This window comes from Sus scrofa, chromosome 6 (assembly GCF_000003025.6).
Source record: "Sus scrofa isolate TJ Tabasco breed Duroc chromosome 6, Sscrofa11.1, whole genome shotgun sequence".
NCBI classification, from domain to species: Eukaryota; Metazoa; Chordata; class Mammalia; order Artiodactyla; family Suidae; genus Sus; species Sus scrofa.
The window spans coordinates 35,142,055-35,165,288 of NC_010448.4; the positions used below are offsets into that span (position 1 = coordinate 35,142,055).

Sequence of the window (23,234 nt, forward strand, 5' to 3'; positions counted from 1 at the left end):
TTGGCCAAATAGTGCGTTTGTTTAACAGCTTTATGGAAGTATAATTTGCATACCACCACATTCACTCGTTTTAAGCGAGCGGTTCAGTGACTTTTCGTCAATTCACAGAGCTGTACAGCCCTCACTGCAGTCCAGTTTTTGGGCAGTTCCATGGTCTCTAAAGGGTGCCTCGTGGCCATCTGCGGTCAATCCCTGCTCCCTCCTCTGGCCTAATCTGCTTTCTGTCTCTGCAGATGCACTGGGTCTGGACAGTTCATGTAAATGGAATAATGGTGCTTCTTCATATGAAGTTGTCTCACCTGCCCTTTGCCATGCATCCCGTTTGCTCAGATGTGTGAGCTGACTCTGAAAGTTGAGAGGGATGCTCGTGGGGCGGAGGAACAGGGTTTAAGTGCAGGTATCTGCTCTCATCCTCAGACCACACGAACGAAAGATGTGTCTGGGTCTGGTCTCTGGGGTAAAGTGTCTTCCTTATCCCTCACCTATGAACTGGCCGGCGTTCCAGCCCGGGTCCTCCGCTTATCCGTCCCGAGAGCCTCCAGCCAGGCTCTGCAGCTCCCAGGCCCCTCCCTGCCATGCAGATGTTGGTGGTCCTGTCAGGCTCAAAGGAGAGCCAGACCACGACTCCATCGGAGCTCGACAAGGGGGCACCTCTCCCGGTCTCACCTACACAGACGTAGCCTTGTGTGACTGATCTGTGTCAAGCAGCCTGAATGTGGAAGGGCCTAATGCTGTGCTTTCCTAGGGGACGTTGCTGTGGCTGTGCCCGTTTCCTCGTCTATATGGGGGGGCATGGGGGTGCTGGTTCTCGCCTCCTCCGTGATTAAGATAGCACTTGGCAGAGACACGCGGGAAGGGCTCCGTGGCAGCCTGGGTGGGCCTGAGCTAAGATATCAAGATAATGAAGAGCTGGTGGAGCCTGGCTGGGGGGTGGGGGCCGAGCAGATCCCCCAGCTGCCCCAGCTCCAGCCATCTCCTTCCTTGGGTCCCTTTGTCTGCACCCTGCGGAGCCCAGCTGGCAAGACCTGGGAATTACCAGGCAGGGGCTGGGCGCCTCCCGCCGCATCTAATCCGAGGAGCTGGCAGCCGCTTCGACCTTCCTGTCCGAAGGCCCCGTAATGTGAGGCTCCCACGGGGGGAGCGGGTGCCCTAGCTCTGGGAGGCACCTGGTGCCGGGGTGGGTGACAGTGCTTCAGATGTGGGACTCGGGGCCGGGAGCTTTGGAGAGCAGCGTCCTGGGCAGAGCGTTGCCAGCCGTGCCTGCCGGGGTCAGGCAGATCTTCCCATGGTTAGGGCCAGGGGCTGGGGTGGTGCGTGGGGCCTATGAGCAGGCTCAGAGCCCACTCTGAGGGACCCCAAAAGACCCTCCAGCCGGCCCTGCTGTCTCTTCAAGTCTTGGGGTTGGCAACGGTAACAGCCTGGGGGTGTGGGGCCCTCGGAAGCTGTGCCTCCGGGATGGTGTGTGACCGTTTGTGTTTGCAGGTGAGTGTGCGTGTGTAGGTTCGAGCTTGTGTGTGAGCGATAGTGGGCATGGCAGCCTGGGAATGGATGTGTTTGTGGGTGAGTATATGACTGAATGTGATTGTGTGTGCATGTGTGTAGGGGAGTGTGTGTCGGTGTGTTGGAGTTCATGTGTGAGCGGTGGACGCGTGTGCATGGGCTTGTGCGTGCAGGGGTGTGAGCTGGTGCCTGCCCAGTCTGGGAATGTGGTCCCCATGCCCTTCCCTTCTAGGGGCTCTGGGCTGCATCTGGCCAAGCATTTCTGTGTTACATCTATGAGGCTGTTCCGAAGACTGAGCTGGGCTGGCTGGTGGCCGGCGAGGTGAGGCGGGGGCAGTGGTCTGTTTCCTCGGGGTTAGAAGAGCGAGGTCGGTGCAGCCGACTCTGAGCTTTTCTTTGTCTCTCCTGCGGTCCGTTTCATTCATTATTAAGTTTTAAATCCACCCGACATGAAACTTGAGCTGACAAACCGACTCTGTGCTCAGGCTGGCTCGGTTCAAGCCCTGCCGCATCTCGGGGAAACGTCACCTGTTTAATTCGCTGTGTCCAGTGTGCCTTTGTCTTTTTTCCAGAAATGGCCAACCCCTAGGTGGTTTAGTTTTCCTCTAAGGCTGGCGGGGCCAGCGAAGGCCGGGGTGTGGGGGTGGCCCCGTCCCTGGGGAGGGCAGGCCACGCTGGGCATCTGTGCAAGGCGAGCCCCGCTCCCTGCCACAGTGGATTTTAAATCCTTTAAGGCTCCCTAGGCTCTGAGCTCTGTGGCCATCTGGGTCCCGGCCCCACCTCTAATCACTGCACCGTCGGGCCACCTCCTGGGGTCCTCAGTGGACTTGGGGCAAATCCAGGGGTTGAGGGGGAACAAGGAAAATGACCACTGTGGCATGGCTTGGGCTGGGAACCCCTGCTTGTGCTCCGGACCCTGATGCCATGTGCCTGCGATTTCGGCTTCATAGATCGGTATGCACCTGGGGTAGCCCTTCCAACCTCGTCAGCCCTCTCTTCTCTACAGAATGTGGTAGGGCTGGATTCATTCCAGCGCATTTTCCTTTCTTGCAAAGTTTTGCCTACGCCCCATCGCACTGGTGGGATTCCCCTCCAGACTCGGGATTGGAGGGTCTGGATCAGGTGATGAGACGTGCCTCCTTTTGGCCCAGGGGGCTGAGGGTGTGTGAGGTCATTTCCGATGCCTTTTTTTTTCCCAGGCTGCCCCCCACCCTCCCATGAGGAAAGTGGCCGAGACTTCGTCTCCTGTGGGGGCGGGGCCCGCATCCAGCGAGGCCCAGGCAGGTGTGGCTGAGGGGAAAGGCGAGTCCCCTCTGCATCCTGCCGCCCCCTCTGCCACCCCCTCTGCAGACTGGAGGGCCCTCGTGTCCACTTGCTTCCGGTCCCCGGGACTCCCTCCCCCTCCCCCAGCCCCCGCAGCCATTGGCCAGCTGCACAGCCTCAGCCTGCGAGCTGTCGAGACGCTGGCTCTGTCCTTGTTTCTCGCGGCCCTGGGAATTGCCTCTCATCTCCTTTCCGCCTTCCCCCTGCAGATGGTGACGACGACCCACAACTCTCCTGGGTGGCCTCGTCTCCCTCCAGCAAGGATGTTGCGTCACCCACGCAGATGATTGGAGATGGGTGTGACCTGGGCCTGGGTGAGGAGGAAGGGGGCACGGGCCTGCCGTACCCTTGCCAGTTCTGCGACAAGTCCTTCATCCGCCTCAGCTACTTGAAGAGGCACGAGCAGATCCACAGCGACAAGCTGCCGTTCAAGTGCACCTACTGCAGCCGCCTCTTCAAGCACAAGAGGAGCCGGGACCGGCACATCAAGCTGCACACGGGCGACAAGAAGTACCACTGTCACGAGTGCGAGGCAGCCTTCTCCCGCAGCGACCACCTCAAGATCCACCTGAAGACCCACAGCTCCAGCAAGCCCTTCAAGTGCACCGTCTGCAAGCGAGGCTTCTCCTCCACCAGCTCGCTGCAGAGTCACATGCAGGCCCACAAGAAGAATAAGGAACACCTGGCCAAGTCGGAGAAGGAGGCCAAGAAGGACGACTTCATGTGCGACTACTGCGAGGACACCTTCAGCCAGACCGAGGAGCTGGAGAAGCACGTGCTCACCCGCCACCCCCAGCTCTCCGAGAAGGCCGACCTGCAGTGCATCCACTGCCCCGAGGTCTTCGTCGATGAGAACGCGCTGCTCGCCCACATCCACCAAGCCCACGCCAACCAGAAACACAAGTGCCCCATGTGCCCCGAGCAGTTCTCCTCGGTGGAGGGCGTCTACTGCCACCTGGACAGCCACCGGCAGCCCGACTCCAGCAACCACAGCGTCAGCCCCGACCCCGTGCTGGGCAGCGTGGCCTCCATGAGCAGCGCCACGCCGGACTCCAGCGCCTCCGTGGAGCGAGGCTCCACCCCGGACTCCACCTTGAAGCCGCTGCGGGGCCAGAAGAAGATGCGGGAGGACGGGCAGGGCTGGTCCAAGGTGGTCTACAGCTGCCCCTATTGCTCCAAGCGGGACTTTAACAGCCTGGCCGTGCTGGAGATCCACCTGAAGACCATCCACGCGGATAAGCCGCAGCAGAGCCACACGTGCCAGATCTGCCTGGACTCCATGCCCACCCTCTACAACCTCAACGAGCACGTCCGCAAGCTGCACAAGAACCACGCCTACCCCGTGATGCAGTTCGGCAACCTCTCCGCCTTCCACTGCAACTACTGCCCCGAGATGTTCGCCGACATCAACAGCCTGCAGGAGCACATCCGCGTCTCCCACTGCGGCCCCAACGCCAACCCGCCCGATGGCAACAACGCCTTCTTCTGCAACCAGTGCTCCATGGGCTTCCTGACCGAGTCCTCCCTCACGGAGCACATCCAGCAGGCCCACTGCAGCGTGGGCAGCGCCAAGCTGGAGTCCCCGGTCGTGCAGCCCACGCAGTCATTCATGGAGGTCTATTCCTGCCCCTACTGCACCAACTCGCCCATCTTTGGCTCCATCCTGAAGCTCACCAAGCACATCAAGGAGAACCACAAGAACATCCCACTGGCCCACAGCAAGAAGTCCAAGGCGGAGCAGAGCCCAGTCTCATCGGACGTGGAGGTGTCCTCCCCCAAGCGGCAGCGGCTCTCGGCGAGCGCCAACTCCATCTCCAACGGCGAGTATCCCTGTAATCAGTGCGACCTCAAGTTCTCCAACTTCGAGAGCTTCCAGACCCACCTGAAGCTGCACCTGGAGCTGCTGCTGCGGAAGCAGGCGTGCCCCCAGTGCAAAGAGGACTTTGACTCCCAGGAGTCCCTCCTGCAGCACCTGACCGTGCACTACATGACCACGTCGACCCACTATGTGTGCGAGAGCTGCGACAAGCAGTTCTCCTCGGTGGACGACCTGCAGAAGCACCTGCTGGACATGCACACCTTCGTGCTGTACCACTGCACCCTGTGTCAGGAGGTCTTCGACTCCAAGGTGTCCATCCAGGTGCACCTGGCGGTGAAGCACAGCAACGAGAAGAAGATGTACCGCTGCACGGCCTGCAACTGGGACTTCCGCAAGGAGGCCGACCTGCAGGTGCACGTCAAGCATAGCCACCTGGGCAACCCGGCCAAGGCCCACAAGTGCATCTTCTGCGGGGAGACCTTCAGCACCGAGGTGGAGCTGCAGTGCCACATCACCACGCACAGCAAGAAGTACAACTGCAAGTTCTGCAGCAAGGCCTTCCACGCCATCATCCTGCTGGAGAAGCACCTGCGGGAGAAGCACTGTGTGTTTGACGCGGCCACTGAGAACGGCACGGCCAACGGGGTGCCCCCGGCCGCCGCCAAGAAGGCCGAACCAGCTGACCTGCAGGGGATGCTGCTGAAGAACCCCGAGGCTCCCAACAGCCACGAGGCCAGCGAGGACGACGTGGACGCGTCTGAGCCCATGTACGGCTGCGACATCTGCGGGGCGGCCTACACCATGGAGGTGCTGCTGCAGAACCACAGGCTGCGGGACCACAACATCCGGCCGGGCGAGGACGACGGCTCGCGCAAGAAGGCAGAGTTCATCAAGGGCAGCCACAAGTGCAACGTGTGCTCGCGGACTTTCTTCTCGGAGAATGGGCTCCGGGAGCACCTGCAGACGCACCGCGGTCCCGCCAAGCACTACATGTGCCCCATCTGCGGCGAGCGCTTCCCCTCGCTGCTGACGCTCACTGAGCACAAGGTGACCCACAGCAAGAGCCTGGACACGGGCACCTGCCGCATCTGCAAGATGCCCTTGCAGAGCGAGGAGGAGTTCATCGAGCACTGCCAGATGCACCCTGACCTGCGCAACTCCCTCACGGGCTTCCGCTGCGTGGTCTGCATGCAGACCGTCACCTCCACGCTCGAGCTCAAGATCCACGGCACCTTCCACATGCAGAAGCTGGCGGGCAGCTCGGCCGCGTCCTCCCCCAACGGCCAGGGGCTGCAGAAGCTCTACAAGTGCGCCCTGTGCCTCAAAGAGTTTCGAAGCAAGCAGGACCTGGTGAAGCTTGACGTCAACGGGCTCCCCTACGGCCTCTGCGCCGGCTGCATGGCCCGCAGCTCCAACGGACAGGTGGGCGGCCTGGCCCCGCCCGAGCCTGCCGACCGGCCCTGCGCCGGCCTCCGCTGCCCCGAGTGCAGCGTCAAGTTCGAGAGCGCCGAGGACCTGGAGAGCCACGTGCAGGTGGACCACCGTGACCTCACGCCAGAGACCAGTGGGCCCCGGAAAGGCACCCAGACGTCACCGGTGCCCCGGGTAAGTGCAGTCCGCTCGAGCCCGGCCCCCGGTCCTCGGGGCTCTGCTGAAGCCCAGAGGCGCCCCTGTGCCGAGCTTCATGTTTCCCCGTGGTGGCGTTTCCCTCTAGCCGCCCAGAGAGGCAGCGCCGTTGTGCAGTGGTTAAGCACATCCGCTCTGCAGTAGACACCGAGTTCCAGCCCCAGCGCTGCCATCTCCCTTCCGGGTGACACGGCGTCTATTGCCCCGGGCCGCATTTGCGCAGTGCTTATCTTTAAAATGGGACTAATCATGAGTTCCTGTGGTGCCTCAGTGGTAACGAACTCGGCTGTTATCCATGAGGATGCGGGTTTGATCCCTGGCCCCGCTTAGTGGGTTAAGGATCTGGTGTTGCTGCGAGCTGCGCTGTAGGTCGCAGACGTGGCTCGGGTCCTGTGTTCCTGCGGCTGTGGCATAGGCTGGCAGCTGGGGCTCCAATTGGACCCCTAGCCTGGGAACTTCCATATGCCGTGGGTGCAGCCCTAAAAAGAAAAAAAAAAAGGGAATAATCATTGTCTTGACTTCATAGAATAGCGGTGAGGGCCTGTGGCATAAGGTACGTGACGGGCCCGGTACTGTGCGTGGCTGGCACCAGGGGGTGCATTTATTCATGTGCTTATTGGGTCTTCCTGGGCAGGTCCCTGCTTTCTGGGCTTAGATTCTTTTGACAGTTCAAAGAGACAATACATACATAAGGGGCTTGGGACCTGGCCCTTGGGGCCCCGTCATGCTTGTGGGACCCAGCAGCTGTTGTCATGGTCATCACCAGCATCCGTCCAGTTAGTGCAGGTGCTGCTACGTGGGCAGCCCTGGGAATGTTTCTGTTTGCTGTTATCATTAGTGACCAACTGACTGGCTGATCAGCTTTGTCCCAAGTGCCCATTATTTTGGGGGTTGCATCGAAGCCAAGGAGACAGAAAAGGAAAAAAAAAAAGGAGTTCCCATCGTGGCTCAGCATAAATAAATCTGACTAATATCCATGAGGACGCAGGCAGGTTCAATCCCTGGCCTCGCTCAGTGGGTTAAGGATCCGGCGTTGCCATGAGTTGTGATGTAGGTCGCAGATGCAGCTGTGGGTGGGGTTGTGGTGCAGGCCAGTGGCTACAGCTCTGATTTGACCCCTAGCCTGGGAACCTCCGTAGGCTGCAGGTGCGGCCCTAAAAAGGCAAAAAAAAAAAAAAAAGAACCCCACCTGGGGACTCCCACACCAGGAGGAGCTCCAGGTTCTAACCAATGGGTTTCAGTGAGGCTAGGAAAGTCCCAGCTACTGGGAAGGGTCCCCATGGGCCTGGGACCAGTGAGCAAAGGGTCCCTGCAGGGGGGCCTGGCAGCTGTGTGGCCCTTGGGTGTCAGACAGGACGGGTCCATATATTTCCTTCCAGTCCGTGTTGTCTGTTTCCAGCCCGAAGAGGTGCCAAGCCCATCTCTGGAGTATGTTTCCCTTGAGAGCCCCTGCTGGCGCCACCGGCAGGGAGGCAGGATTTAGGGAAGGGCCCCCTGCCACAGGTGCCTGCTGGAAGACAGGGGTGTTTGCGGAGGGTTTTTTACTTGGGGATCAGAACTGGGATCCAAACCCGGGCCTGGAACCCCAGGATTTTGAGGGGGAGAGAGAATGAGAAGAAGATGGGCTGGAGAGGCCGAAGGGAGACTCTGCAGTGGGGGCTCCTTGGAAGGGGGGTCCTGGCCAGCTCCCCACTGAGCCAGTGAGCTGCAGAGCTGGCCAAGATCACTGGGCTTCAGAGGGAGGCGTCTGAATGAGGACAGAGCTGTGTGTCCGGCTGGGCTGAGGCCTCCCCTCAAAGCAGAGAGCTCCTCTTGGAGGTGGCAACACCCCACATTCTCAAGGCCTTTTGATGGAGCAGCAGGATAGCCTTCAGAGATGCTGAGCACAGACTTGTCACAGCTGCCCAACTCTGTCCCTTCAGCCTCAGCTTATTGGCCACCCAGCTTGGTTGGATGGGAAGCACACGGGCCCTGGAGTCGGATGGCCTGTGTTAAAATCTCCCTCTTCCAGGACCCTCTGTGCTTTGACCTCTGTGGGCCTCTGTCTTCACTTGTGAAGCCAGAAGTTATTGGTCATAACAACAGGAAGAGCCATTGTGACAATGTCTGTCTCTAAAGCTGGAATCGCCTGGAAGGGACTAGGAGGGCCGTTCTGCCTTTTTTTTTTTTTTTTTTTTTTTTTGCCACATGCTCTCAGCATGCACTGAAGTGTCCGGGCCAGGAATTGAACCCGCCTGTACCCAGAGCCACAGCAGTGACCATGCCAGATTCTTAACCCAATGAGCCACCAGGGAACCCGTGTTCCGCTTTTTTAACAAGCATCTGCTCTGATTGGTCGGTGCCTGTTTCCCCCTGCCCCAAGTTGTCGATGCTGTGACCGTTTCTCAGGCTGACTTGAGTTGTTTTGCCCCGAGGATTCAATGAGTAAAGACACGCTGGGCGTGTGGTAAACATCACTTGCGCTTGTCCCTATATACTCACAGCTCACGGTCATTGAGGAAAGAGGATGTGCCAGACGCTTTCTAGTTAATCCTTCCCAAACTCACTTTACAGATGAGGACAAGGAGGCCAAGAACAGTTAGGGTGTTTGTCAGGAGGCCCCAGCTTTCAAGAGGCAGAGAAGGAATTAGGCAGCGTGTGGTACCCCAGCCTGAGCTCTGGACCAGCCCTCCAGCCAACACCTCTGGAGCCCATTCTGGTTGCGAGATGGGAGAAGCCGGCTAGGGTGGGGTCCAGGGCATCCTCCTGGTGCTCAGGCAGGGAGACAGTGCGGCAGGGCTGGGCCCTGGCATGCCCATCTCCCGAGTTCACTCCAGCCCCACACCTTTTGAAATTTTTTCATTTTTTCTTTTCTTTTGAGAGCCGCCGCTGTGGCATAGGGAGGTTCCCAGGCTAGGGGTGGAATCAGAGCTATAGCTGCCAGCCTGTGCCACAGCCACAGCCAAGTGGGATCCAAGCTGTGTCTGCGACCTACACCACAACGCCGGATCCTTAACCCACTGAGTGAGGCCAGGGGACGAACCTGCATCCTTGTAGGTACTAGGTGGATTCATTTCTTCTGCACCGCGACGGGGACCTCCCCATCTCTGCCTTTTTGGCACTGCCCACACTGTGGCGAGACTCCTGATGGCCATGGAGCTGCTTCTCATGCCCCCAAAGCCTTTGGCTATCGAAGCCTCTTCCTTTCCAGTCTCTGCCCCGAATTCTGCAGCAAGTACCACTTCATAAAGCCCCTACGGTGTGGGCACCTGCTCTTCTATTGTTTCCGTGGCAACACCCTGGACCTTTGCCGTGACCTCTGCTTTGGCAAAGAGGGGGCCCAGGCTTAGGAAGGTGGAGCCATATACCCAAAGGTGCCCAGCCATGCATGCCAGTGTGGGGCTTCAGATCAAGGGGGCTTGTTTGCTGGGAGCCCGACAGGCCTTCCCCTCCCCGTTCCTGTCCTCGAGAGAGAGGAAGGGATGTGAAACCGGCATCTAGAGGCCTGGGCAGATGGGCCATGTGCAGAAAGGAGCTAGACAAAGCCCGGGTACCTCCCCAGTGGAGGCACAGCCTCTGGGGCCTTGCCCCCTGCCCAGGCACGCCTGGGGGCAGGGGCCCAGCTGTCTGTTCGCCCACCCCTCCTTCCCCCAGGACTCACACGTACAAGAGCAGACTCTGGGGGCTGCACAGGGGCTTGGGGGCTGGCAGGCTGGGACCCTCGGGAGCGTATCCATAGCAACCAGCTCTCTGAGGACCGGGTTCCCATGGGGCCGAGGCTGCTGTCGGCTAGAGCATGAAATACTGAGGTTTCCGCCTCCCCCTCTGTTTATGGGTAAAAACAACATCCCCCCAACTCCAGGCCCGCCTGGGCAGACCCCAGCCTGCATTGGTTCCCCAGATCGTCACTGTGCCTCATCCTGCCCGAAGTGTGGGGCGGGGGAGGGTAGCCTGGGTGCTCTCAGGCGCCGTCTTACAGCAGGGTAAACACACGTTCCAGGTTCCAGGGCTTGTCCTGGTCCCACTGGCTTTTTGTCACCCAGAGCAGGGCTGTCTGGAGCCCTCTGGGGCATGGAGCCAAGAAGGGCAGCTCAGACAGTGCCTCTGTAGGACGTCTGCCTGGGGTCGAGTCCCAGCTCCCCTGCTCACCAGCGCTGTCTGGCCGAGTGATTCGGCCTCTTGAAACTGAACCTCCTCCACCCCTACAGTGGAGCTGGCAGAGTGATTATGAGTGTTGAGAATAAACAGTGCCTGCCCATAGTAAGTGCTCAATAAACGCGAGCTGCGATCGTGATAATGGAGATTCTGCAGCCATGGCTGTCTCTCCCCTCTCGTCCTCCTCTCCCGTCTCCAAATCCTCAAGTGTGTTCTCTCTCTGCCCTGGCCCCTCTGAGGTGGCTTAGGGCCACACTGGGAGAGGAAGCCCTGGCCAGGGCCCTGGGGCTCAGCTTTAGTTCTCCGGGGCTGGGCCCCTGGGGAAGGGCTGATGGCAGAGGAGGTGCTTTGAATGCCAGGTTTTATCTTTCTGTGGTTACATCTCCTAGTGGGGGCTGAAGCTTCAGAGGAGGAGGGGGGTCTTGGGGGGCGGGTAGGGAAAGGGAGATGGCCCTTGAGGAGGTGTTGAGTGTGGATGGAGGGCCGGCCCAGGTGGCAGCAGCTGGAGGGAGACAGAGTCCTCACCTGTTCTCACCGTGCTGTGTGTGTGTGTGTCACAGCCTGGACGGCCATAGAGCCCTGGCCCGGACCCTGGGCACTGCTGGCCTCACATGCCAGGCAGGAAGGGCCATCTTTGTGCGGAGGCCCCTGGGTATACACGTGCCTTAGTGAGTGTTGGTGCAGGTGTGTGTGGCTGAGTGTGATTGCTCATGTGTATACCTATGAATCTACAAGGGTCGGTGTACACCCTTGTGCCATAAGCTGCTTGTGCATCTGTGGGCACATCTGGGAGTGATGGGTGTGGCTGTCAGGGATCCAGGGAGAGAACTGAAAGCATGTGTGTCGTTAGGGATGCTGCATGAACTTGTGGTCCAGGAGGACGTCTCCACTTCTTTGAGGGTGTGGCACTTACGTATCTATGTCACAGGGAACAGGTGGCTGTGTGTAGGGGGTTGTGGGTGTGTCTATAAAGGTCTTGTGAGGTGGTGAGTTGGAGTGAGGTACGTATGATGCTTGCAGGTCTGTGTGTATCTTCACCTGTGTGGATACAGGCTGTGTGTGTGTGTGTGTGTGTGTGTGTGGTCAGCAGGCTTGTTGGTCAGCAGTTCCTCTGACTCCACCTTTGGGAGTCCCTTGGAACTGGTTTCCCCAGCAGGCAGGGCCTGATCCTCTTCAGCTACTGAGGGGTGGCCCTTTGGTGGGTGGCATTTGGGGTACCCTCTTGTCCTGCCCAGGCTCCTGTGAGAATTGTAGTGTGGTAATCCTGTCTCGGCTCAGCGGGTTATGAACCCGACTAGTATCCATGAGGCTGTGGGTTGGATCCCTAGCCTTGCTCAGTGGGTTAGGGTTCCAGCGTTGCTGCAAGCTGTGGCATTGGTCACAGATGCGGCTCGGATCCAGGGTTGCTGTGGCTGTGGCACAGGCCTCAGCTGCAGCTCTGATTTGACCCCTAGCTTCTATAGGCTGCACATGCAGCCTTAAAAAAAATGAAAAACATATTTAAAAAAAGAATCATAATGAAAGTTGAGCAATGATTATTAAAACTTCAGTGATTATCAGGCGCTCACTCTGGGCTGATCCCTGTGCTGGGTGATGGGGATACAGGACCCCTAGTCACCTGAGTTCTCTTTGTCCCTTCTGCCCTAAAGGAGGGCTTGGCACAGTTTATTTTTCCACTTTGCTCATTTGCTGAACAAATGCTTCCTAAGCTCATAGTCTTTGCTGGGACCTCACAGGTGGACAAAACACATCCTGGCCCTCTGGGTGCTTCCTGAGCTGTGGGGAGCCAACATATCAATGGACCACAACAGAATCATATGTGGGTCAACCAGATGCTTTCAGCCTGAGCTCAGGGCTCTGGGAAGGCCTGGAACTCACTCTGGGGTGGGAAGAGGCTTCTCAGAAGAGGTGCTATTTGAATTGAGTCCTCGAGGATGGAGTGGGTATTGGAGAAAAGAAACGAAACAGCATAGACAAAGGCCTGGAGGTGAGACCAGGCCCTTCAGGAGAAGTGCAGGTTTAGATGGAGCCGAGGTGGGGGCAGAGACAACTGAGCCCCCTGGTGGTTTATGCTGGCTGCATTGCTGAGGGTTGGGCCTCCGTACTCAGCCAAGAAATTCAGGCTTGCCCTCACTTCCAGAGGTCGAGAGAGGCTCCATCATCCCCGGAGCCAAAGTGGTTTTCAAAAAACTTGGTTATTTTGAATTCCCATAGCACCTCTCCTGCTTCATTAAACCCCACAGCCTCAGCCCTTCCCCCACCCGGGCAACACCACCTCTGTCCACTGTGGGCTGGTTTCACAACCACCCAGGCTTAGTGGTTAGAGTGAGCTCCACTCTCTGGAACGGGTCTTCAAGGAGCTTTGAAATGTCTCGTGTTCTCCATTTTTCTGCCCCCACCCCAACAAAAGCAGTTGGTAGCAGCTCCTCCTGTGCGGAGGCAGCTGTAGGATCACCTGGGGCTCTGTGTGTCTAGGGCAGGTGAGGGATTCCTCAGTCACCCCTGAGCACTAGAGTTGACAGCAGTCTCCCCCCTGCTTGGTCCTTGGTTCTTAGGGTGGGTAAATACACAAGAGAGTAGGAGTTCCTGTTGTGGCACAGCAGAAATGAACCCGAGGATGTATCCATGAGGATGTGGGTTCGATCCCTGGCCTTGCTCCATGGGTCGGGGAGCGGGTATTGCCGTGAGCTGTGGTGTAGGTTGCAGACATGGCTCAGATCCACTGTTGCTGTGGTTGTGGCATAGACCAGCAGGTATATCTCTGATTCGACCCCTAGCCTGGGAGCTTCTGCAGGCCGTGGGTGCAACCCTAAAAGTGATAATTTTATATATATATGAGAGAGTAATTGGATGGATGCAAAGAGAGATGGGTGGATGGATGGATGAATGGGTAAATGGGTGAATAGGCATGGGTCAGTGTGTGTGTAGATGGATGGTATACAGGATAAGTAGATGGATGGATGGGTGGATGGATGGATGGATAGGTGAATGAATGGACATGTGTGTGTGTGTCTAGATGGCTGGATGGATAGATGCATGGATAGATGGATGGATAGATGAATGAATGGGTGGATGGGATGTATGAGTGTGTGTGTAGATGGATGGATAGACAGGTTAGGTGGATGGAGGGGTGGAGGGATGGATGGACAAATGAATGAGTGTGTGTGAATGGGGGTGGGTGTATATGGATGGATGGATAGATGCATGGATAGATGGATGGATAGATGAATGAATGGGTGGATGGGGTGTGTGAGTGTGTGTGTAGATGGATGGATAGACAGGTTAGGTGGATGGAGGGATGGATGGATGGATGGACAAATGAATGAGTGTGTGTGAATGGGGGTGGGTGTATACGGATGGATGGATGGAAAGCTGAATGTTTGTGTGTATGTGTGTGTAGATGGGGGTAGGTCGATGGACAGATGATGGGTAGAAAGATGGATGAACAGATGGATGGGTGAGTGGATGGAGCATGGGTAGATGAGTGGAAGATGGGTAGATGGAGTCGAGCACACCCCAAGCAGAACAGCCTTCCTCAGCTTCCTAGCCAAGGTTCTGCCGTGGCCCTCAGCTCGGGATGGGGTGGTTCCCCTGGTCCAGCAGAGGGGAAGCTCCCTTGAAATGGCACCTGTTCCCACTTTCCTCAAACTGACTCAGAGCTGGATTCAGAGGCACGTGGGAAGAGAATGGCCTGAAGAGACCCGGGAGGGGATCGGGGCCATGCTGGGAAGTCTTCTTGAGCCGGGGCTTCCAGGAACGTTTGCTTCTGCTCTTTTCTGCATCCTGACTGTCTCATTCCTTGCCTTTTGGTTTCCAAACAGAAAAAGACGTACCAGTGCATCAAGTGCCAGATGACCTTCGAGAACGAGAGAGAGATCCAAATCCACGTTGCCAACCACATGATTGGTAAGCGGGCGTCTCCTCCCACCCGCGCTGCGGCCATTGGTCGGGGTTGAAAAGTGCGGGTCCAATCATCGTTGCGTTGGCTTGTAGGGCAAAGGATGGAGTCGTTGCTACTGTTTCTGAGACATTTCCGATGGGACTGAAAATGCCAGAGCTGGAGCCCTTTCTCCATCCGAGCCTTCTTTTTGCAGCTCCACTCACATTACAATCAGACTTTTGACAGGCTCTTCCATTTCCCAGCATAAATTTCCCTCCATTTCTGAAACGAAGTGCTTTCCAGTTGTCAAGCACTCAGGGGCAATTATGCTTCAATTTCGTCTGTCATGACATTGAATAGATTTAACTGCTCACATTTCCCCACTAAACGTGGGGAATTCCTCAGGCACGTTGTCAAAACAGGATGCTTACAAAGTGATTTCAGTTCTTGTCCTATTCTTCTTCCGGTGGTCTTGGACTTTGGAAAATTCAGCTTTTTAAGAAGGGAGCTTTCAAGGTGCCATCATATTCCCCCTTGGTCCAGGGGATGGAGGGAAGCTCTGAGGTTTCGCTTGCTCTCTGGGGGTGGGCGTGGTCCCGCTGGCGGCTGGGGAGTCCCTCACTGCAAGAGAGGGCACAGCGGATTTCTGATGGTATGGGGCTAGCCCAAGGGTGGGGGTTGGCAGTGAGGGCCTTCTGGAATCTTGGTGCCCTGGGAGTCTGGTGGCAGTTTGATCACCTTCTCCAAGACCGCTGCCATCTGAGAGGTGAGGCTCCATCCCCTGCTAAGCATCCTGGCCCTTATTTCCTCTCCCCTTTTCTACCTTGAATCTTTTCGCAATAGGCTTAACAACAGCCATGCCAACAGGGTACCGTTTTCCAAAACCCTTGATCGCGTACATTACAAAAAGTGCATTTAAGTGTCGGACTCCGTGGATCCTCATGAACTGAACACACCCATGTAGCCAACACCCAGGTGAAGAAGCAGACCATTCCCGCATCCCAGAATCCACCTGGTCCCCTCCAGACCCTTCCCCTTCCAACAAAAGGGCCTCATCATCCTGAGGTCTAACAGCACAGGCTGCTTGGGGTCGTTTTGCATTTTATATAAATGAGATCACACAGTCTCTGCTCACCAGGGTCAGGTGTCTTTTGCTTGTTCATATTAGTGCGTATAATTGGACCTCACCCGTTTTCACTGGTGTATAATAGTCCACCATGTGGACATATCACTGTCTGTCTATGCTTGAGAGCCATCCTGATGGGCAGCTGGGTAGTTTCCACTGTGGACTTGTTTCAAATACTATGCTGTTGTGAACATTCCTCTCTGAGTCATAGGTGATCACATGCATGCGATATTTCTTTTTTTATGGCTGCACCCATGCCATATGGAAGTTCCAGGGCCAGGGATGGAATCCAAGCCACAGCTGCTACCTACACCACCGCTGTGGCAACACCAGTTCCTTTAACCCACTGTGCCAGGCGGGGGGATGGAACCCGTGCCTCCACAGCAACCTGAGCTGCTGTGGTCGGATTCTTCACCCGCCACGCCCCAACGGGAAACTCCCCACATGCATGCAGTTTTAATGGGACTATCTCTCAGACCAAAATTGTGGGTCATGGGCTCTGAGTAGGTTCACCTTCAGGAGATACAGACACATTTCCAAAGCGGAAATCTCGCTCCCACCTCAGCCTGTGAGAGTTGCTCCCCACTGTGTCGTCGTCCACGTTATACATAATAAGAGCTGTCACAAAGACCTTTCTTTAGCAGAGCTGTGCTCAGGGCAGGTGCAGGTCCCTGATCCCCGCTAGCTGCAGCGAGGGCCAAGCTCAGGGGCTTGGGTGCCCAGCATCCCAGTGACTTGGAGCAGGTGCCCGGAAGGTGCTGACCCTGACTGGGTATGCGGTGGGGCTTGCCCAGGGACAAGGGGCCATGAGGGTCCTGGGAGTTCAGTCTACCAGGGAGATTGGTGACTTTTTCATTTCTTCTGTTTGAAAGTCCCCTGCTGAAGGAGAAGAAGGAGACTCCCCTGTCAGTCACCGGCTGCCGCCAGCGCTTTCACAGGCGTGTCAGGGAGGTGAAGATGAAGATGTCTAAAAATGTTTGCTTTTGTAGCAGGTGTTAATGTGTGCTCCTGTTTGTAAGCACGGAGGGCGAGAGAGGCTGGCTAATTGGACCACAGTGATTTCAAAGGCATTTCTCGCCCCCTCCCTTCTCCCTTCCACCTTTCCTTTTGTGCGGAGCCTGGAAGCTGTGGGTCCGCAGGTGGAAGGCAAAGGGGCTGCTCTTAACTAGAGACGTGGGAGATGCGAAAGGAAGGTTTGATTGGCACTCGGGCCTTTGTGGCAGCGGAGGGCGATGCTTCTGCGGAAGAAGTCCCGCCTGGTGGCTGGACAGGGCTCCTTGCCCCAGCCCGCTGGGCGGCGCTGTGGGCTGGCCCCGATCGCAGGACCCGTGGGGGCTGGGGGCCTGGGGAGCCAGCAGCAAGGAGCTATTGGTTTCAGAGCCTGAGAGTCCAGGCAAGACGTTTAATGCAATTGCAGGAAGTCTCACGTGCCTGCCGGTCCTGGGCGTGGGGCCACGAGGCATGGGCCAGGGACCCGCTGGAACCATACCTCTGGTGACAGGGGGACCCTCCTCTCGCCGCCCTCTGCCCTCCTTTCCTAGGCCTCATCATCTCCATCTACCAAAGAACATGGAGCACCTGATGCACGTAGTGAGCTGGGGTGGCTCCTGTGGGTGAGAGAGGGTGAAGGGCACAGTGTCCCTGCCCTCAGAGACCCCACAGCATCCCCAGAAGACACCACAGTCCACACCCAGTGCAGAAGAGGGCGGTCATGTTGGGTAAGGATGCTGACAGCTGCTATGTCCTGAGCCCCCTGACAGGCCAGGTGCCTTAGGTACCTGCTCGTTCCCCACCTCGGAGCAGAGCCAGGGTCTACAGAAAAATCAGGCTCTGTCCTCTGTGTGTGGCTCCTCTGCCAAGGCCTGGGGTGGGAGAGACCCAGTGCTGACCTCAGCCCATGGGGGAGGCTGGTGGCACCCAGGTACGCACAGTGCAGTGAGGTGGATGCTTCTGGAACAGGGACTGCTGGATCCATGTAGGTCCATCAGGAAGACCTGGGCTTTAAAGGATGAAGAGGAGTTTTCTCTGTGGGTCAGGGCCATTCCTGGCAGAGGGAGCAGCCTCGCCAAGGAAGGACAGTCGTCAGAGAACAGGGCCCTCGAGGGCTCAGCCTAAGAAGAAGGTGGGTCCCTGAAGGAGGGCTGTGTAGGCTGAGGACGTGGGGAGCCCCATCTTTGGGATGATCAAGGGGTGAGCAAAGCCTGGGGGCAGGAGCAGAGGAGGTGACTTTGGGGAACAGGGGAACCCAACCAGACCAAGATGGAGGCATCACATGTGGTGTCATTGTGGGCAGTGAGAGTGGGGAGGTGGCTTGCGGCCAGACCAGGTTAAGGGATTTGGGTTTGGACTTGACCCTGTAGGCTGGAGTCCAAACCTGGAGGCCCCAGATTGGTTGATTTGGTTTCTTTTGAAAAACCAGAAGAGGGAGTTCCCTTTGTGGCTCAGAGGTTAAAGAACCCGACTAGGATCCATGAGGTTGCGGGTTCCATCTCTGGCCTTGCTCAGTGGGTTAAGGATCCGGCGTTGCCAGGAGCTGTGGTGTAGGTCGCAAACGCGGCTTGGATCCCGCATTGCTGTGGCTGTGGCGTAGGCTGGCAGCTGGACCCCTAGCCTGGGAACCTCCACATGCTGCGGGTGCAGCCCTAAAAATGCAAAAAAATTTTTTTTTTTTAAATCATAAAAACCAGAGGAGGTGGCAGGCAGGGCTGGCATTCCCACGCGAGACTGCTGGATTGAGCTGGACAGTATCGGGGACCGTGTTTCCCCAGGCTCACAAGACCCCACTGGTCCCTATTGTGTTCTGGGAGGATGCTTTGCTCATCTGTGTCCCCAGCTGGATCTCTGTGGACACCTGAGTGTGTGGCCTTGGACATAGGCACTGGGGAGCCATTGAAGGTTTTGGAGCAGAGTACGGGCTGGACGTAGCTGACTGCGTTAGGAGGATTCCTCTGGCTGCAGCGTTGAGTCTGGGAGAAGATGGGATGAGAAGAGAGACCTGACTGGCCAGGCGCAGGGGTGAGGGAATGAGCCAATGAGCTGGGGAGAAGGGTGGAAGGAGCTGATAGCACTTGTCTTCGGCCTGCGCTGTGTGCCTCTTGACCTTGGTGGTTTGGGGAAGGTGGCAGGGGCGACAGTGAGAGGTGCGAATGGAAGAGAGGCGGGCACGGGAGCCCTGGTTAGAGGCTGGTGCTGCTGCCCCAGTAAAAAGCATCCAGTGTCCCGGTGGACGGTTTCCTCGGCTAAATGGCCCGAGCCCAGTGTGGCTGCCTGGAGCTGGCGGGGGTAAAAGCCTCCCTTTAGTGGCACCAAGGGGACTGGGCTGGTAGCAGAGTCCTGTTCAGCTTAGTGGGCTTCTCATAAACTTGGGGCACCAGGGGTCTGAAGCCGGCCTCCCCAGGGACCCGGACTGCGGGAGCCCTTCCCCGGGGGCTGCTAAACTGGCCTGTTTACAGTGGCAGGAGGTAGGGGGAACTCGGCATGGCTTTGCAGCCTCCAAACCCTGGGAGTTACATGACTCAGGGCCATGTCTCCTTGGAAACATTTTCCCAGCACCCCTTCTCCTGGCTCTGCTGGCAAGGGAGTGATTTGGCGCTGAGAGAAAGGCCAGGGTCTTTTGAAACCCTTCAGCAGCGGGGTCTCCTTTGAAATATCCAACCCCCTCCCCACAGAGAAGGAGGCCCCCTTCTCTGGGCTTCTCCCAGCTTTTGAAATGGTTTTAGATGCCACACCCCCTCCCCCTGCAGGCACATCAAAAACTTGGAGCAGTCCACGGCCTGCTCTGCGGGCCTCCTGCCGGGACGACCTGGCCCTTCCCCACCCCCCACTGCTCCCCCCATCACTGTCTCCAGCCCCACCCCACACTCTGGAAGGAGACCCCCCACCCCTAAAAATGGCTCTGCAGGAGGTCCCCCCTGAGGCTTCCTGGGGCCTGCAGAGGGATAGCGAGGAAGGCTTGGGGGGAGCCTGGCCCAGAGGCAGGGACCCCCATGGCTGCGGAAGGACAAGTGTCTCCTCATGTGTGTTGGACGCATATATCCAAGGCAGACAGCCCTCCCTGACCCCCCCCACCCCAGGGCCCTCAGGGCCTCAGCACCCTGGGAGCTGGTTTCCTGCCCTCTCCTTGTCTCCTCTAGTGCTCACAGACCTCTCTCTTATTCCATTCCTGTCAGGCCAATGGCTGGACTAGGGTCTGAGAACTTGTCCTTGAAACAATGAACTTGCTATGACCCGGGTTGGCCCCGAGGGAGTGACTCAGCCTCTGGGCCCTGGCATCCTCAACTCAGGGCTTCATGGGCCCCTGGGGGCAGCGCCCCGAGGAAGGGCAGGGCTGGGAAGGCACGGTCCTCGGGGAAGCTGGTCGAGGGGACGTGTGCCCTCCGTGTCCTTGGAAAGAGGCTGTGGACCCTCTGGCAGGCAGCCAGGCCAGAGCCAGGCCCGCCCCGGTGGGGCATTAGTCATTCTGAAGACGTTATTTTCTTGGTCACGTCAGCCTCTTTCCCTGGGTGCCTCTTAAGGCCTGGGCTTTGCTGTCGGCAGTGAAGAAATGGGCATTTAGAAGAATAGCCTCGCCCGTTCCCACGCAGGCCTTTAAAATGCCCCTCAGGCTGGGCCGGGGGTCCTTGACTCTTCTCCTCAGCGCTGGGGCAGGATGGGCTCAGGGGTGTGTGGGTGTGTGTGTGAGAGAGAGAGAGAGAGAGAGAGAGAGAGGTGGAGGGAGGGAGAGAGAGAGGGAGAGAGGGGGGTTTCCTGCCTTCTGAGTCCTTAAGAAGCACACCCCAGGAGATTCACCTTGCGGACCGGGTGCCCCCGCTTTCTGCGGCTCTTTGCATGTCTAGGACCTTTGCCGAAGACCTGGCCTGCAGCGTCTTTGGACGGGAAGGAAGGTCTGGTGTGGAAGTCAGTGGCTCCCCCTCACACCAGGGAAACACAAAGCCCCCTTAAACATAGCTGAAGAGAAAAACACGTGAAAAGACAAAGGGAAAAAAAAAGGTTCCTGTTGAGTTTCTGTGGGGAACACGTGTTGCTGAGCAGGGCTGTGCTAGGCTCTTCCGCGGTGCATCTGACTCAGGTAACACCAGGCCCCAAACATCTGTGTAACCTTAAGATGTGATCAAACTGCCTCCTTCTGCCCCCGGAGATCATGTTTCCAGTGCTGGGACTGCTCATGTCAGAATAATGAGAATAATGAGCCTGTACCCAGAGCCTATAATCCTTCTTTCCCTTCTTCCTCTTCCTCCTCTTCTTCCTCCTCTTCTTCCTCTTCCGCCTCCTCTTCCTCTTCTTCTCCTTCCTCTCCTTCTCCCCTCCCACCTCTTTCCTCCCCCACCTCCCTTTTCTCCCCCCACTCCCTCCTCCTCCTTCATCTCCCAAGTAGAGCACAGTCACTTCCCTCAACGGTCCCCAAGGATGCAAGGACTCAGTTTCCCTGACTTTGCGTCTCACTGGTTGGTTTAAGGAAGCTGTCGATCACGTACTTTGATCTATAAAGAATCCATCAGTTCTGGATTTTAAAATAGTGGAAATGTTCTCATTGTCATAGATTTCACCCTTTTTTTAAGGGCCTCTGTCAGGTGGGGTTTCCTCGAAGAGTAACCTCAGTTTAGCAAACATGATCGAGGGCCTCGGGGAGGAATCTCTAGCCGAGTTGGGGAGTGGGTAATCTACAAGGTTAAGTTAATAGCATCTCACAGAGTCTAAGATATGGAAGCTGAAGGACAGGTGTCTTCCCAGGAGGAGGTGACGGGCTCTTAGAAGATGGGAAGTAAGGCAAGGTGGGGGGGCCTTCCAGGCAGAGAAAACCATATAAGCCAGTTCAGAGAGAAGAGGTCCATTGTGGGAAAATTGGAGACAACCCAGTACCCCTGTCGAATGAATTGTGAGGCTGGAGGGGGGCGGGTCAACGTCTGCAGTAGAGGAGGCGGCGGCGGGAGAAGATGAGGCTGTGGGTCAGGAGGGTGGGGGTTGGAGAAACATTCAAGAGGCAGACCCAACAGGATTTGGTCATTTAGTGGAAAGGGAAAGGGGAGAAGTTAGGACTGACTCTGAGGTCTCAGGTGACCAGGTTTTGAGTGACAGGTAGAGAAGACGATTCCATGCCTGAAGAAGAGCTGTTGGGGGCTCGCAAAGAAGATGATGGTTCTAATAATGATCCGTAACATCTAACTCCGCCTACTAAGTACCCGGCCCTGCTCCCAGTGCCCACATGTGTTACCACACTGAACCCCATCACGGCTCACGCAGGGGGCACTTTGTTCTCCTCCTTTGTACATGGGGAGTTGAGAGGACCTGTTCAACGTCAGTAAGTTGCAGAGGCGGGATTTGAACTCCCGCATTGTGGTTTTAGAGCCTGAAATCCTCTCAAGTCCTACTTCTGGATTGAGCTCGAGTTTGTGGGCAGTTTGGCAACTCCTGCAAGGAGATACCCGTGGTTGATCTGAGGGTTCGTGTCTGGCCGGCACTTGGCTGCATGGATGGGGAGCCTGGGGGCGGGGAGGCCTAGGCTGGAGGAGGGGTTTGGGGGCCTCGGCACACATGGTGAGGCAGGCGGGAGAAGGGAGGGGCTTGCGGACCCTGGTGTCATTCATGCCCAGAGAGCAAAGCGCTTCTGGGCACCAATGTGAGGGGCCACAGAGAGGCCCGTGGAGGCGGACCGAAGGGGCTCTGCTGGCCTGTCCTGAGCATGGGCAGGGTCAGCAGAATCCGATGGAGGAACATGTTGAGGGAAGGTGGGAGACCAGCAGTGTAGACTTGACTTTCCAGGTTCCAGGCTGGGAAGGGAAGATGGGAAACAGGAGGCCAGGGGTTCGGGGGTCACAAGAAGCTTTTGCATTTTGAAGAGGGGAGAACTAGAGTGTGTTTCTAGGCTAAGAGAGCCATGGGGAGCGAGCAAGGATGGAGAGGCGATGGCAATGGAGCGGGTCCTGGAGGGGCAGGGCCTGGGGCCCTGGCACCATCTTGGTTGGCCAGCTCACAGGCATGGCCTTCTCCTCTTGTTCTCCGTTGCCATGGTCTGGAGGCCTGTGTTGTTGAGTTGACTTTATTGAATGCCCTTTATGGTCATTTGGATGCTTGGGAGCAGCTGACACATGAACAGTTTCCCTCGCATCTGCTTTTGGCCGAGCCTCACTGGAGTGACGGCAGCAAACAGGGGCCTTGCAGCCCCAGGGCTTGACCTGCTCTGCCCTGAGCTCCCAGTCGGTGCCAGAGCCTCACACTGGGCTCCGGATGCCTGGCCAGGTCTCCGTTATGCGTGGGTCCCTCGGATCCGGGGGCCAGGTATTGGGAGACCCCTCCCTTGAAGGAGTTGGGGTGTCCCTCACTGGCTGATGCATCTCACGAGTGGCCCAGCTGGTGTGTTTTCCAGCTCATCTACCTGGGGAAACCGAGGCAGGGAGAAGAGAAATGAGTCTTCCAAGACATACTGTGAGTCGTAAGCCTGAGTTGGAGCAAGAACCCAAGGTAGCTGATGGGAACGTTTTCTAAACAGAGACTTCTTTAGGAAGTTACTGGTTTTAGTTTACCCAGTAGACATTTATTGAGCACCAATAGTTTGCTCAATCTTGCTAGATTGTGACTATTAACGAGAAATAATACGGAATGTAGAACTCTGCAGTGAATCACGGTGGTTCAGAGCAGTCCCAGCTCTTGGTTAACTATGCTTTTTCGCCTTTGTATCCTTCAGCTCCGCACCTGCAACATGCCCTCATCGCAAATACCTGTATGAACATAGCAATTTAGGCAAGCCTCTTTCAAAGGCAAATCGGAGGTCCACCTCACGCTGGCTACAACATTAAAAAGCATGAACTCATGTAAAAATACATGGGAAA

General features: G+C 57.0%; 1 protein-coding gene across 5 annotated transcripts in view; it reads left to right on the forward strand.

The window, feature by feature from the left end:
• Window positions 1-23,234, forward strand: part of ZNF423 (zinc finger protein 423) — a 370,410-nt gene that overhangs the window by 212,769 nt on the left and 134,407 nt on the right. For all 5 annotated transcript variants that reach the window (XM_021094227.1, XM_021094223.1, XM_021094224.1 and 2 more), the window contains 2 exons: window positions 3,033-6,247; window positions 14,224-14,308. In XM_021094227.1, coding sequence (XP_020949886.1) covers window positions 3,033-6,247; window positions 14,224-14,308 — 3,300 coding nt within the window. The remainder of the gene's footprint in view (window positions 1-3,032; window positions 6,248-14,223; window positions 14,309-23,234) is intronic.